Source organism: Metopolophium dirhodum, chromosome 2 (assembly GCF_019925205.1).
Source record: "Metopolophium dirhodum isolate CAU chromosome 2, ASM1992520v1, whole genome shotgun sequence".
Taxonomy (NCBI): Eukaryota; Metazoa; Arthropoda; class Insecta; order Hemiptera; family Aphididae; genus Metopolophium; species Metopolophium dirhodum.
In genome coordinates, this window is record NC_083561.1 from 34,704,438 (window position 1) to 34,721,532 (window position 17,095).

At 30.2% G+C, this 17,095-nt stretch overlaps 1 protein-coding gene across 2 annotated transcripts; it reads right to left on the minus strand.

Annotated features, from left to right (window-relative positions):
* Window positions 1–51: 51 nt before the first annotated feature.
* On the minus strand, window positions 52–16,677 carry LOC132938509 (integrin beta-PS). 2 transcript variants are annotated; one of them, XM_061005384.1, is made up of 15 exons: window positions 16,253–16,677; window positions 5,742–5,927; window positions 5,303–5,570; window positions 5,008–5,236; window positions 3,626–3,713; window positions 3,096–3,266; window positions 2,936–3,034; window positions 2,705–2,869; window positions 2,314–2,604; window positions 2,012–2,254; window positions 1,673–1,948; window positions 1,429–1,558; window positions 1,214–1,360; window positions 1,004–1,143; window positions 52–938 (listed from the first exon to the last, which is right to left on the minus strand). In XM_061005384.1, the coding sequence occupies exons 2-15, from the start codon at window positions 5,907–5,909 to the stop codon at window positions 870–872; spliced, it is 2,484 nt and encodes an 827-aa protein (XP_060861367.1). In that variant the 5' UTR covers window positions 5,910–5,927; window positions 16,253–16,677; the 3' UTR covers window positions 52–869. The 2 variants fall into 2 exon arrangements, with proteins under 2 accessions (XP_060861367.1, XP_060861366.1); XM_061005383.1 differs by having other exon boundaries at window positions 16,249–16,677.
* Window positions 16,678–17,095: the final 418 nt, after the last annotated feature.

The window sequence follows — 17,095 nt, forward strand, 5'->3', positions numbered from 1 at the left end:
CCGCTACCGGACAAGGAAAACGTGAATAATGAAAAAAAAACGCACGTCGAATAATATATTGTACACGATTTTTATTTATTCATATATTATATATTCAAAAGTCAGTCGTTAATGTTATGATACAAAGATAAAATGCGAAAAAAAAAATTAGCACGCAAACAATAATTGTTAAGGTACTATATATATGTATATATATAAATATTAAATAGTATATATGTATAAATCATACACAATGTTTTAAATGTAAGTTCTAAAAAATATTAAAGGCACAAATTCGATGTTCAGCATTTTTATTTGCGAAAAAAAATGTTAATTTATTTTTAAGTTCGAATTCACTGGTGGTTTTAGTGATGGAAGACTAGACGAAAATAATTAATATTTTAAGTGTATTTTTTCCTATTAAGCTCGTTTACAAATTCAGAGATCTGTTGATTAATTTAAAAATAGAATAGAAAATAATTATGTATACATCAAATATAATATTAAAATAAAATATTAACAAGATAGAAAAAATATACAGAAAAGGAATTAAAATACATTTAACAAAAATAAATATTAGGAAGTTTCTAAGTAACATGTTTAAGTTTTAATTGTTTTTTTTTTTTTTGCTTACAATAATGCTGCAGAAATTAAACATTGACAACAATGAACAATGAATCTTTATTTACAAGATACTGAGTTCTACTGCAATTGTGTTAATAATTCATGACTCCCAAATGAAAACAAAAAAAAAACAAAGTGTTAATTTACTATGATTTACACATCTATGGCACGTGTTCTAATTTCTAACAAAAGCTGTAAAAACGACAGATACTCTGTGTTTAAGATTTTGTTAGTATACAACATGTAGTTTTGAACACATTTGGATATTAAGATTTGCCCATATAAGTAGGATTTTTGAATGTTGACGTGGCTTGTCTGTAGATTGGATTTTCAGCCTAAAAAAAAAAGAAAAATATGAATTTAATAAAAGGAAATGTATTGTTTATTTAACAATACTTACTGTGTCCCATTTGGCAATCATACGCTCTTTTTCAAACTTCGCGAATTCTCGTCTATCATTAATTGTTGTTAGTAGTTTCCACAGCAGCAAAAGAGCCATTCCAATTAATACTATAGCTCCAATCACGCCCAATATAATACCTGAAATTATATATGACAATTAACTAACAATGTGCATTAACAATTTATAAATTTAATATAAAGTATGTACCCATGAAGTAAACTTGAGGAGGACATTCACGTTCTTCTTGTGCTCGAATTACGATCTTTCCACTTTGATCATACGTGTAAACATATGCAAAACGACAATCGTCTTGATCATAATATGAACACATATTTTCATCTTTGTCTTCATTAGCTAAAAATTAAAATTAATATAATAAAAATAAATGTTATTGTTAAGATAATAAGGTACTCATATTTTACCTTCAGCTACTTTTACTATGATTGGTTTGATTGTGCAACTTTTTTCACATTCTTCAGGAGACATAGAACCAGTCTTGTACACAAGACATTGAATACATTCTTTAAATTCTTGACATCTACCTGGACAAGTCTAAATCACACAACAATTTAATAATAAATAATATTAAATTTTACAAAAATGTTAATTAAAAATTGATATGAACACAAAATACAAATTTATATAATAATTTTTTTATTGACTTACTGGACATTTTTGACAGTATTTTCCAGAATATCTTATACCATTTTCTTCAGAGCACTTACATTGACCACATTCACAATTCCCACGACCCGAACATATTTCATTACTACCATCCATTATACATGTTTCATTTGTAGCATGACAATCACATGATTCACCTGTCCATCCTGGGATGCACTTGCATACACCACAGTCACATGTACCATAACCACCACATAAAGCACCACCAGATCGGTCACAGGAGAAATTATCACATTCACAGTATGTACCATAAACTCTCTAAAACATATTTTGCATTATTAGTTATCAACCTGAATAATTTACATTAAAAATAAATTTTACCTCTTCTGGATTAGATCTAGCTTGACAATCACATTGACCACAGTTACATTCTCCACGACCTGAACAATTTATTTCCGAGTCATTGTTCAACCGACATCCAGATACCATGTATGTATCATTACCATGACGATTATTGTTAGCATCACATTCACACATACGACCAAAATGCATGGAATCACATTCACAAACACCACACTTTAATGTTCCAGCTCCACGACAGTCGGGCGATTTCTCAAGATAGTCCTAAATTACATTTAAAATAATTAATCTATACTATTTGGCACTATGAAGTTGCTACTTACAGGATGACCAGCATTTTCACACTGGCATTCACACTGCATATCTAATGACACAGTTAATGATTCATTTATACCAACAGGGTAAATTTGAAAAGTCTGTGTCCAATCTTTGCGATTTGGTGGACATGATGTTACTTCGATTTCAGCTTGAAAATTGACTACAGTACCAACTTTAAGTCCATCACATTTATTTGTTTGTTTTAACACACCATCTTTATCGAGACAGCTCGAATAATATGTGACTTTTATAGCACTGGATGCAGTATCTCTCATTTCCACAGAAGATGATATTTTCTATAATACAATCAATAGTTATTAAGATTATATTACAGTGTAAGAGCATGCAATGTATTGTAATAATAAATAATATGTTAGAAAATATAATATTTCTTACACTGTACTGATCTTTAACTAAATCAACAACATTTTCTGAATTTTCGGATAGAGTACCAGCTGAAGCTCCTTCGATATGTTGCATTAGACGTTCATAAACATTTATTTGTTCTCGCGTTACAGCAAAGATCATATTGATTGAGTTTTGTCTTACTTTTAAATTTATCTAAAAAATTGTTTTATCATATAACCATCAATAGTAAAGTAATAAACACTTCTGTATAGTAGTTACCTGTGATATTGATGGATAATCTTGTAAAGACGAATGTGTGTAACTACCTCTATTATCAAGATGACATCGACCATCATTTGGTTTGATAATGCCACCAAGCTAAAGGTATAATGAATTGCTTAATGATTTAGAATGTAACTTAAGTAATAAAGAATCTTACTTTTCCATCACCAGCATAATGAAATCCAGCATCGGTTGAGAATAACAATAATCGCCTGGCGCGCTCCCTCCAACCAATTTGATCACGACAGACAATGGCTTGCATGATAGCATCAAAACCACCTTCTGGTGCATCTAAATTACCTGAAACTGGTGCTCTTTGGACCTCACCCTAAATTAAGTATTATATTCAATCAATAAATGTATCAAACTAATATTTTACATGCATTTAATTAGATAATTAATACTTTAACTCATAAAATAATTTAAAATTAATCATGCAACAGAAACATATAAACAAGCAGTAAGTCAATCACATTTTTAAGTAAAATAATTTAAAAAGTGGGCATGATAAGTGACAGTTTATTAAATGTTAATAATAACAATTAAAATAACATATTTATTTTTGTCTTTAAACATTTCTGAAAATTGGACAGTGAAAGGTACAAATTTATATTATGTTAGTTTTAATAAATAATGTTTAGTTAACAGTTATTCTTAATGATGCTGAATAGTTTTCAATGGACTTACGGCAAATTTATTAGTATCTTGACTGAGAGACATGACATTTTGAAATCCGTATGGAGGAGCATCACAACGAGGACATGGCTTCACCAAGCTGGATATTATACAGGCACACAAAAAATTATTACAAAATAAGTTTTGTAATAATCACACAGTTACAGAACGATAGTGCAATACTATGTGCACGACAAGCATATTATCCCTCATTAAACATAGATAGGCATATGGGTATGAATATGATTCATCAATTATAATTTATTTAAAACCTATAATATACTCCATGTATTTATTTGAAGTAAAAAAAAATAGATTAGGATAATGTTTTGCCTAGTGTGTGTATAAAAACATCTACAACAAATAAAAATATAAAAGCTAAGAAATATTATTTTTAAACAATCTAAACTATGCATGAAACTGATATACTTGTACAGTCGTACATATTGGACTTACAAGTCATGCAAATACAAATTAAACAACTATAGCCTATAGGAATATTTTATTTTAACTAATTACAATTAAAAGTATTATTTTATATACAATAAGTAATACAATAGCACATTAAAATTTTAGTTAGGTACTAAAAAAATATAATATAAAAATATATTAATATACTATTAAAACAGTATATTACTTTATAAAATAATTATTAATATTTATTAATTATTATAATTTATTAAGTACTCTAAAATAAAAATACCATTGCAAAATCATAGAAAAATATAAAATGTATCTAAATCTATGATTCCAGATACAGAATTATCACCTCGATCAGTTTAAAAATAATGAATACCTAGGCATTGTTTGTAATTTTTATAAACAAGAAATTAATAGAAGCACCTTCTATTAATTAAGCAATGTATTAATGGAGGGGTTCATAACTTCACCTTCCCTCACATAATGTTTCGGGAAAATTATTTTTGAATTACATTTATTAGATGAAAATTGATAAGGTATTGTATATTAGAAAATATATTTAAAAAGTATTACAAAACACAACATGCCAATGTTTTCTATTTTTGACAAATTTTTATTTTTTACACAATATGTATAAGCCTTCTCCCCCCCCACCAAAAAAAAAAAAAAATGTTTTCTACAAATGCCTATGTACTTGCGATAGATACCAAAAAGAAATTATTCAAATGTATATATACAACATTGATTTATTTGTAGATGGATTATACACATTTTGTCTTGAATTCATTTTAGATCAATAACTTACTGAGAATAAATCAGTGTTCGAATTCAACGACAACTGATTACGAAAACCATATGAATGAGCACAGAATTCGCATGGAGATTCAATTCTAACCCAAGAAAAATCACGCAAAAATATATTTTATACTCATTCAAACAAATTTATGAAAACCAAAAACAAATATTCAACTTACTTTTTTGGCATTGTATTGACATATGGCATGACAACTTTGTCGACAAAGCTACCAAATCCAAGTCGAAAATTTGAGGTAATATTTCGCATGCTTTCAGCCAATAAATTTCCAAGAGCGGATAATTTTTCTTTGTCGTCTTCCATTGAATTAGATAAGTCCATCAAATAATATAAGTCCACAGGATAATCTTCGGCTTGTGCATAATTTACAGTTATTCTATGGGCTTCATCTAAAAATAATGTCATACATTTTTATAAATATATAGACTAATACAATAATTCAGAAAATAGCTTACTTATTCTAAGCTTAAGAGATACTTGTTGAGGAGAGATTTGTACAGCATCGTGTGTTGAACTTGCTGCTGATCCTTTAGAAGCCGAAAAAGAGGAGCCACTGGAACTACTAACACTAGACATGTAAGAATTTGTATTTTTCCTGGCTTTTTGAAGTTCACGTGAATCCAACATCTTGTACTCATTTTTAGGATTATTAATATAGCGTTCATTACATTGTATCATGTTAGAGTTAATGGTTGATTGAAAACATCGTTTTCCATCAAATTTCTAAAGATAAATTATACAATTGCAATAATTTATAAAGTAATGATCAAACTTATAATAAATATAAATATCAGTGTTTCATAAATACTGTTAAAATAAATTGTTATGATTAGAACACGACAAAACAAAGAACAAATATTAATGACTAATGTTTTTTTTTTTTGCTGAACGTACCGGTTGTGCACACCAAGCGCACGTTGGAGTTTGTATACATTCATGACAAGTCTGTTTAAGAACGCAAGGATTCTGTCTGATTAATTGCTGTTGTATTTCATCTGCATAACAAAAGCCTAGTGTCAACAAGGCAACTGTCAAAATCATCATCATTAGTAATTTATTCATTTTGGTCTGAATAATAATCTGAAAAAAAAAATAAAAATTTTAATATAAAATTAATTTTATTGTTAAAATGTGTAGGTAGTATTTAATAATGCCTTATAAATTAACAATCGATAAAAATATTTAAATTTATAATTTTTACCCAAATCGTTTTTATAAAATATAATATTTTAAAACAAAGCAATATTTGGTCAATAAGCCTTGTTTAAAAATAATACTCCACCTCTGTAAAGAGGTGTGTTCATTTCTACGCCTACTATAAATAGATTTTACATGCTCCAGTGTTTAATAGTGGAGATATAAAAAAGAAACTAGTTATGGGAGAATTAACCACAATATAACTTGAGATTGTTTGACAAAAGTAAAAAATACAAAAACGGTCATAAAGGTTAAAAGATGAGTAAGAAGAGTTCGAATAGGCGAACTCAAGTACAATTTTAGGCAATTCATAAAAGGATTAGAACATATCGCATATAGATATAATCCAGATGTTACAGTAAAGTTATGAATTGTAATATATATTATATTATTTATACTTTGTGCATAGTTTAATTGTTATATGATTTCATGAATAATACAACAAGGACACAAGGTGCGTGAAAGTAAGTAATGAAGTATACTGAAACTGAAGTAGTGAGGTCTTAAGTGTTCGTAGAAAATGAAAATTGAAATGTACAGAAAATAACTTTGAAAAACACCACTACACCAGGCATTGGTATTATTGATGAAAATAAATGTACGATTATTTCTAATACCTACGCGCGTCAATAACGTACCGGATGATAACAGTTATAATGGGATCACATAGAATGATCGAGAACCATAAATGGAAACGTCACGTTGCGCACGTATTCCGTTCTAAAAACACAGAAATCGCGATGTTTTTAATGTGCGTCATAATTTTCTAAGCAATTTTAGAATTTAGATATCCGCTATCCGTTTGGGCGTAGTAAATAAAAGTTGTAGCTTGTAACTTGTACAAGGCCTTACGAAACAATAAATATTATGCGGGAGGGGGTTTGCCGTGTTGATGGCTTATACCACAGGCCACCCCCAAATCGCTCAAGTCGTACTCAAAATTTGATATTAGATAGACACCAAGTTGTTTCCGAATGAAATTCGATGAATACGAAGTCGTAGAACGAAACGAACCTTAGATCGCAACGGTACCCGTTTATTACATTGTCGTACAAACTCTATTAATATTTACTTCCGCCGTCTTCCGGAACTGTTGTAATATAATAATAATAACATAATATTTTTGTATTCTTTATTTCGTTGTATTTTTCCCGCGCTGCGCGCTATGACTTATGCGTTTTTGGTCGTAAAATAGGAATGCGTCTTTTGGCCTACATGGCTCATTAATGTTGCACAGAGTCGACGGCCGCCGCATAGAACCGCGCCAAGGTCCACCTCTTCACCACTTCCCCCCCCCACCAAAAAAAAAAAAAAATATATAAAAATCTCGACCCATCCACCGGTATTGCAAGATGCGATCGCTGTTAACGATGCTGCCATATGTGGCGTTCACCATCGAAAATGTGACTCGCGGAGCCGACAAACGTAACGTTTATCTCGGAAAATGCCGACGTCGAGTGACAAAAGCCTAGTCCGCGACTAGCACGCGACCCTGGCCCCGTTGGCGACCGACAAATGATCGAAAAACACGAACATGTGTCGTCGACGACGGCTGGTTGGGTGGCAATGCGTGGAAGGCGGCGCGAGGGAGACGGCAACGACGGCGTGGCCCGGACGAGGTGGCGCGGCCGGTACGCCATACACAACAAATGAACAAACCGACTTTATACGTCGTGGGCGCGTGGTGGAAACCGGACCGTTCCCACACGGCTGCCGGGCCGCGTACTGCTGCAATTGCCGTCCGACTAGCTATTATTTTACTATGACACCAATTTTTTTTACCATCGAAATTCGCCGTCGAGACAGAAACGCGTTATGATATTGTCATCAATTCCAAATTCTTATACCTACGGACTACGATATTTCCCAGTCGATACAACGGGTTTAGTGATCAATATTGCTTTTATCGAAAACAAATCAAAATGGTTTTCTTAACTGCGAGAGTCTACGATTAATCGCTTTTGGCACGAAAATCCAAAGATCTGACAATTATATCCAACAGTGTTGGTGTGATTGTATAGATCCTGGAGATGGTCTCTAAGTTGGATTCATATCGCGATCTTCAATAGTGTGATTGTAGATTATAGGTATTACTGTCAATGAGTACGCTGACTTCCGTTAGCTCCACTAGCAACTCTTATCCCGACTTAATACCACTACACCGTCGATTTACCTTTAAATTCTAGAAGCTAAACTAGAAAAAAAACGACCACCAAATTTACCACCACCTGATTTTAAAAAAATTTCTCCCAACATTCCAATGCATCCATGGTTCCAGTCGTTAAATTAGTCGTACTGTAATATTGTGCTATACTTCAGGTTGAATGTCCATAGACCATAATCTGTCAATCACTAATTCAAATTGGGTTTAAGCTCAATCAAGGCCCTTCTTGTATCTCCTCTCTAACTGAGCCTCACGTGACTTCCAATCAATTGTCCTACTCTTTCCTCTATTACTCAATTTAAAAAATTGTTTTCCTCTCACGGTTCCATCTTCTCTAATATTGATGCTCCTTTCTATAACAGTGCCACTCTAATTAAAGCCGTACTACATTTCATTCCCCATAGGTCATGTATGAGTTTACATATTTTAATCTGCATAATAATTTTTGTTAGACAAAAAAATAAATTATTAGGTAGATATAAGTAATAAACATATTACACAATGAGATTGAATTATGCTAAATAATTTTAGTTTTGAAAAAAATTGTTGGATTGGAGATAAAATTATATGATCGTGAATTGAAATTTGAATTTAACTATAACCTAAGATGGGAGGGGATGAGAGAAAAAATCTTTTGATTTTTTTGCTCGTCTCAACTTGCTTCACTTCCTCCACGGCCGTGAGCCGGAAATTGCGCTGTGTTGGCAATTATTTGTTTCGTGAAACGCGTGCGCATTTATCAATGAAATCATAGGATAAAAATATACAGATATTCATGTCCCCACCACCGCTAGACGATCACGTCACGCGTGACGATTGTACGAGAGTGAACAACAAAAGGGGTAAACGAATGGTTTTTTCCTCTTCTCTATTCGTCTTTAAAGGTCGTGGCGATGACGAGGTGTAAACTATTTTTCTACCTCCACCTGTTGTCGCGTACTCAGACGGCAAGGATTTAAAAAAAATACCAGTCGAACGGCCACAGCCTTATAAGGATTTGATGGACAGTTATCCGGTGCATACGCGTGAGTGAGCGTGTGCGCGCGAGACTATAGCATGTGTGTTACGGTTATGCGATATCATATTTTCGTAACAACCAGACACAAAACTACGAAACACTGTTTACACCGAAGACCCCACGAGACGGCCGTGATTGTTAGTTACTAAATTAAGGAGACGTTGACAACTTATTAATGTCAAATTGATATACACTTAAATATTATTTGCATGTCGTACACGTTCACCAGCCATAATTCGGTGAATAAGTTTTTAATTTAAGTTTCACCCTGTAAAAATGTAGAAAAATGTCAAATTTAAGAGCATGCGCGAGTTTTGTAACAACTGAAGCCTAGCGGCTAGCAGCAAGCGCTATTACTGTCGATGCAGGTTATTACTTATTAGTTATTAGGCTAATGGGTTAGCGTTAGCTGGAGTTTTTTTTTCGTTCATGTTTTGGTAACCCACTATCAGATCGATCGGCAACGGGTGTCGTTATTTTATACTATCCATATTAAAGCAATTTATTTTGTTTTTTATACACTACGTAGACGTATCAACGTATCGGTATCGTCGTCATAGTGCACATTAACGACTGTACAGAACATTCCGTACCATTATCTATTATCCATGTTCTGTTTGCGTATGGTATAAATCGTTTACATTTAAAATATCATACTATAAGTACGTATCCTATAAGTCACAAAATAAGGAATAATAATATTTTTTATTTGATTTAGAACAAAAATGATTATAGGAAATTTTAAATAATTTATGTGATACCCTCCAATAAGCAACAGATATGTCTGAATAAAAAGTTTAGGTTTATTATACCACCTTATGTCTTCAAATAATATAACGCCGTAGTGCAACTACTCAACTACTGGGAGGGTTACTGGTTGGAAGTGTCGATGGCTGGGGTACTCAATATCAGCCGTGGTGTCATAATAAGAGGCCCATAGGCGATTGGCGCAACTAGGGTAAAAGTTCTGAGGGGTTACACCTCAGCTTACAAAACTATTTATTTAAAATAACCCATAGGGGGCTTATATCTAAATAAATAAGATAATTTTTGTGGAGGGGGGCTAAATCTTAGTCAGGGGACTAAGCCCCCTTAGTTCCGTCACTGAATTAAGGGCTTCTACTGTCCCAGCCAAACCAACAATAACTTATTTCCGTATTTGATTATCAATTTCACAACAGATATAAAAATCATAATATTTTGATCAAGGAAAAAAGTTTTACGAAATACGTTCCAACCAATCCCGTTAGGCGTTAATAATAATAAAGTAAAATTATCGAGGGATCAATGTAGAAAATATATAATATATATTATTAGGTATATTGTATACTATCTGCGATCGGCATTAATGTGTCATCAAAATGTTATTCTATAAATAGTGTATAGTCACTAGTGACTAGTCAGTGATGTAGGTACTGATAAAAAAAATTCGCGTGTATCCAGTATATTATTATACTATCGACGGCTTTAATGCACGAATATGGATAGCTATTTGACTATGACAAAAACTTTATAATTAAGTCAAAAAAAATTTACCTCTTAATTTGTAATAATATTATTTTATCCAACCCCTTATTACACTGCAGCGGTGGCGGTAAATTGTGTAAGGCTGCATTTTTACTGCCACCGCGACCGTTGCAGTGTGTAAATTAATATTACAAGACGTATTTGTTTGTACTTTACGGAGATCGTTTTGAAATTTTGAATTCTAAAAAAAATAATGAAAATTGAAAGTACCTACGTTACACATGATTTAACTAGACCAATATTTGAATAAACTGATGCTAAAAGATGTATTTTAAAATGTTTACATATTATTATTAGTAAGATAATAAGCATATTATGATAGATATTTATCAAATGAGTAAAAAATTCAAAGTTTTGAATTCTCAATATAGGTCATTGGTTCAAATTTAAATAACTAATTTGTTTATATAGTTTAGGTTTATGGTACTTGGAAATACCATTCGGCTGTCACTATATTAAAATTGTATGAAATCGTCAATTACATAATATGATAAAAAAAATAAGTTACTTCACAGTTCATAATAGTTTGAAGTATTTAAAGTATTTAAACTACCAAAAGTACTAATAAATAATAAACCTGAATATTGGTAGATATATTGTATTTTTTTATTTGTAAGTACATAATACAAATTTAATATTGTGAAGGTGATAAAAGATTTTGGTTAAAAGTTAGTAGTTATTAGTTAATAGAAAGAACAATAATACGTCTTATTTTAGAAGGCATTACATATTTATATTTTTGGTAATTAATATTAATTTTAATTACAATTTATTAATATTGTACATACAACATACATTTTTATTCTGTAGATATAAAAATTACAGATTTAGAAATACATTTTCTGTGAATAAAACAAAATACTTAGATTTAGTTTATTAAAGGTACATAACAGTTTACATTTTACCTTATTGGTATATTCTACATTATATTTATTATTGAATAGGTATATGATATTATTTTGTTCTGTTTTTATAAATATTAATAAAATATATTCTATGACCTTGACAGCTAACCAGGAACATTAAGCATAATATATTAAATTTCAAAACATTTATATATCTATAAAATAATTATAGCTCACAATGTAGGTATAAAATAAAATATTCATAAATACTGAAAATTGTATAGAAAAATAAATAACATATTATTATCTACTCTCCGCACAGCTTATTTTAATAATAGATCGACCTACTTCATAGTAATGCATTGGTCTAACAAAACCAAATGCCTATAAAATGAGGGCCAAATTTAAGAAGTAGTTTTATTCAGATTTTAGGTTTGATTAAATAAAAGAGTATGATTAAACAATTTCATTGTTTACAAGTTATATATTTTAATGTACCATTATGTTATATATTATATGGTGATTCATTGCAAGTTATACCCGCCATGTGTTGTCTCCGTCTTACAAGTGCGTAACATAGCATATTTTACGCTCAGCAAAACACGTGCAGCTCCGTTAATTTAAAAATTAGAGTGAATTGACCTTTTATAAAATCTAAAGGTAAGATTATTATCTAGGCAACCTCATGGGCTTTTTAGTATATTTTAATTTTAAAACGAGTTATGAGGATTTTAAGATGTATAAAAAATTTACAATTTAAAATACTCATAACTCGCGTTAAAATTAAAATATAATAAAAAGCCTATGAGATTGCCTAGATAATAATCTTACCTTTAGATTTTATAAGAGGTCAATTCGCTCTAATTTTTATACTAACGGAGCTACACGTGTTTTGCTGAGCGTAAAATTTGCTATGTTACGTACTTGTAAGACGGAGACAACATATGCGGGTATAACGTCCTCTCTCTTAAGACATAGTTTTAAATGGCAGAATGTCACTCACTAGAAGAATCATCTTTTAGACAAAAAATCAGGGTTTATTAGTTGTAGTTATTAATAGTAGGTTACAAAGGAGTGATGGCGTAAAATATAAATAATGCCCAGATCAGTTATTGTGTAGGTATTATTTTGTTTATAGTGATAGCTTGAACATTTTCATTGATGGAGCAAATACTTATATAGGTAATTATTTTTATATAATGCACACTTGTGAGTTGTGATGGTGAAGATCAGTCAAATTAATATATTATTAGGTGTCATTAATTTAAACAAAAATATACAAGAAATTTATTTACACATTTATAACTGTAAATTCATTAGATAATTGAACACTTGAATTGAATTTAACCTATATGAATTAAAATTTGAATGAGTATTATCCGAGTTATATAATTTTATGTATTAAGGATAATATGTGTATGGTAATGGTTATTGGTTAAGTAAATTTGGGGGCTCAGATGATTTGAAAATTTTAGCAATTACAATTGATCTATCAATATAAATAATTTGTATAAATGATCTAAGTATAATCAATACTTCATCTAATATTACATAAAACTTGTATTTTTGTAAAAACATTTTTAAGGAATATTATCCTTATTACAAACATTTTAATAACTCAGAGACACCTTATTAGAATTTTGATTTAGATGGGGATATCAACATTTTCAAGAAAATTACCAGCTATATAATTTGTAGAGAAGGGGGGGAGGTTCTCATTTTAAAAGTAGATGTATAGTATTGCCACAGAACACTTATTTAAATAGTACAAAAAATATGAGGAATTTGAAAATCTGGTCTTTAGTATACCTACTTAAAAATTCTAAAACTCAGAATTTGAATAAATGCAATATTAAAAAAAAAATGGGGGTGAGCATGTTAAAAAAATTAACCTGTCTAGTTAAATTGTATAGGGTAGACAATTCATATTTATTAGCTATTATTATTTCTTAATTATTAATATCATTAATATTAACTACCATTTAGAGTACTAGTTCTTTTAGAAAAGAGACTTTTTTCCTACCATCTTAATCAAGATATTAGGTATAGGTGTTACCTATACAAGTAATATCATTAATTAATTTGTAATTTTAGAAGCTTTTTTTTGTAAGTGTTGTTTTTAATAAGTTTTTCTTCATATTAGCAGTAGGTTAGGTTAGACACCACAAAAAATTAATAATAAGAGGTACCTTAACTGGTAATTTTTAAATCAATTATCTTAATAGATATTGTTTCCTGTGTTTTGTAATGGATTAAGATTTATAAATTGTATATTATAATAGGTACTTACATGTAAATCAATTAGGTAATAGCTAAAACAATATACCCACATAAATATTCTTTTACAAGTTTGTTCAATTTTTATCCTTAATTATTAATATAATATCAATAAATTTAGGTAATTACTCATCAAATAATGAGATATTGATTTACACATTTAAATAGTTAGAAATGTCTTAAGATTTCTTCAGAAATAAGGAATTTGTTGTCTAAAGTGGCTTAAATTGTTTTTTTTTTTTTAAATCACAGAACCTGATATTTTCTACTACTACTAATACTACACTTTATTGTTATTTAGTATCACACTAAGAATTACTAGCTTACATTAAGGTGAATAAATGGGAATTTAATTGCCTTATAATTTCACATTAACAAATTTATCTTTATGGGATAATAGCTAGGTATGTATAAAACAATTTAAAACTAAATTAAAATAAAAACTAATTAATATAATATTAATATCAAGTTGGCTGACTGCTGTGTAATATTGGCTCAACACAGTTGTATAACTCGTATAAATATGACATAGTATTATACCATATTATACCTACCATTGTTGTTTATTCAAGAACTTATGTTTAGATATCTTATTTTTTCAAGGGTCTAGCAATAAAATTGGCTATAAGTAGATACTAAGAACCTAAAAAGAAAATAGCAAGTGTCTTGTGAACCTATTGTAATTTTAATTTACATTACAAATATGGTTTGATGTGTACAGTCTACCATAAGTGTTATTAATCTGACATATCTTCTTTACTGTTCAACATGACAGCACCTATTTTAGAGTGCAGTGTTTTTTTTTTTAAACTAGGGCTAACATGCATTCAAGTTAGGTTGATAAGTACATGGTGGCTCTGGCTCTCTATAGGTATTTAGTTTAAATTGCATAGGCACTAGGCAGGTATCCATGTTGGTTTTACACAACTTTTGGTAAATTTTCTATATTTCAATAGTGCAATAAAAGTAGGTAGGTATCTATGCACTTAGCTATATATTGTAAAGTAAAAACCTACCAAAAATAAGAAACATAGGTACTAGATGATATCTAAATATAATATATTTACATCAGATTTCTACTAAAAAATGTTTATTAGGAAAACTTGGGGAAAACTAAAAGCTGATGGTATAGCCTACCAACCTATCAGATTTTCTATTGTAATACCTAATGTAATATGTACCTACTTATAGACGGTGCAACACGATTGTACATTTTTTACCTTTTTATATTTGAGAAAACATAACACAATTGCATATGTTTGTCTATTTGATATATTTTTTACTAAAGGTATGTACCTATTACGTTATTACTTATTATAAATTTTGTTAAATTTTTTAAACCTTATTTATGAACTTATAATTTTTTTATTTTGTTTGACACACAATCAATATTTCTTACTAGGTATTAAATTATTATTATTTTTATTATAATTATGAGTAAATCTTATTTATTTATTTTTGACTATATGTATTACGTTAATATTAATTTTGAGGGATTTTTTGATTTTTATAAACTTAATTTATGGTATAATTAGATTTTTGTTTCATTTATACATTATAATACCTATACTAAGTTTTATTTATTTTTGATTCATGATACGCATCAACTACTTGGTTATTAGATAGCAACAACAAAAAAAAAAAAGTTACATATAAATAATACAATAGTTTCCTTAAATTAAGTTGTACACGAGGTTGTACATATCAATAAGTTTTAGAAATGTGATGATTTTGTTGGTATTTTCTTGGATTGGGCTGAGTGTTTTGAAAAAACTAAGTTTTGTATTGAAAGTAAATCATTAAAGATATTTTAGGACAATTATTGTTAATTTCTTTAATTCTAACAATACAAAATATTTGTTTTGTATAATCAAAGTTGCGTTTGCTAAAATAATAAAGGAAAAGGTGCATAATCGTGTTGGGGGTTTTCAGGTAAAACGGTAAAAAGTGGGCAATTGTTACACCCTTTACAGAATAACATAAAAGTTAACAAATATTCAATGTAAATATTTTGCTAATTTATCATAACAACTGAAATCCTAGGGTATAATATTAGAAACTTTATTTTCATTATTAGATAGAGATTTATTTTACTAGAATAGACATGTGTGCACATTTTATTGAACAGCGTTAGTGTGCTACCTCATTGCATTAGTTATTAAGTTACATAAGTAAATATTGTATTCAAAGCAGAAACAGAAACAATAACAATTGCATATCAGAAACAGTAAATATGCATATTTTCCGGTGTAAACAAAATATACTCTTGAATGACTCATAAAATGGACAATATTTGACGGTCACTTCCCATCTACACAAGTTCTGAATACTAAAGTCAGAAGTACCTACGATTTACGACATATTTGTACTTACGCACAATAGTGTATAATACGAGCACTACACTGTAGTGATTTCTCAATGGTAACTGGGCTGTGGCCGGGCTAATAGAAATTTTCAAACAGCGGCAAACTCAATGGTGTCAGCCTCGTCGAGCACGCATTTACACCGCTTCCGATGGTATTTTAAAGTGCCGGCGATAGTTTCGCGTGAGCATTTTCATCAGATTTCGTTTAAAAAGAGATGGAATGCCAAAATAAAAATTTAAAAAAAAAAATAACAACGTTTTAGAAACACTAACGTGTAATCACGTCATTTTATACACTGCACCGAACGGGTCACTTGACTCACTAGTCACTTCTCACTTGCTATATACGTACAGTGTACGCACCACGCATTGACACAGCAGCGGCGCACGAGCACACGGACAGACGGCAACGGACGGACGGCGACGGGAAAAAAATGCATCGCTAAAAATGGGCAGCCCAACCCACGTCTCCAACACCACAGCGACCGTGGTTACGAGAGATAAGGTAATAACATTATGTCGAGGTGTATTGATAAATAGTAAATACACCTTGCGCTAGGTAATGACGAATTTAGTTATCTTTACTGTTTAAGATAGTACTATCTTAAACCGTGCCATAAAAATAAATAGTACCATTTACTACATAGTACAATATGGCACATGCACAACCATACAGGACTGGACACGAGATGAATAATGTGGTTACTTATTATTATTATTTAAAAACTAAAACTGTGATTTTTTTTTATTTCTGTGGTTAAATCTGCTTTAATTCATAATTGTTAACCTTAACACGTTGATGGACACTCCACTTTTTTTGTTTTTTAACAAGACCATCCGTAAAACGTCACTTTT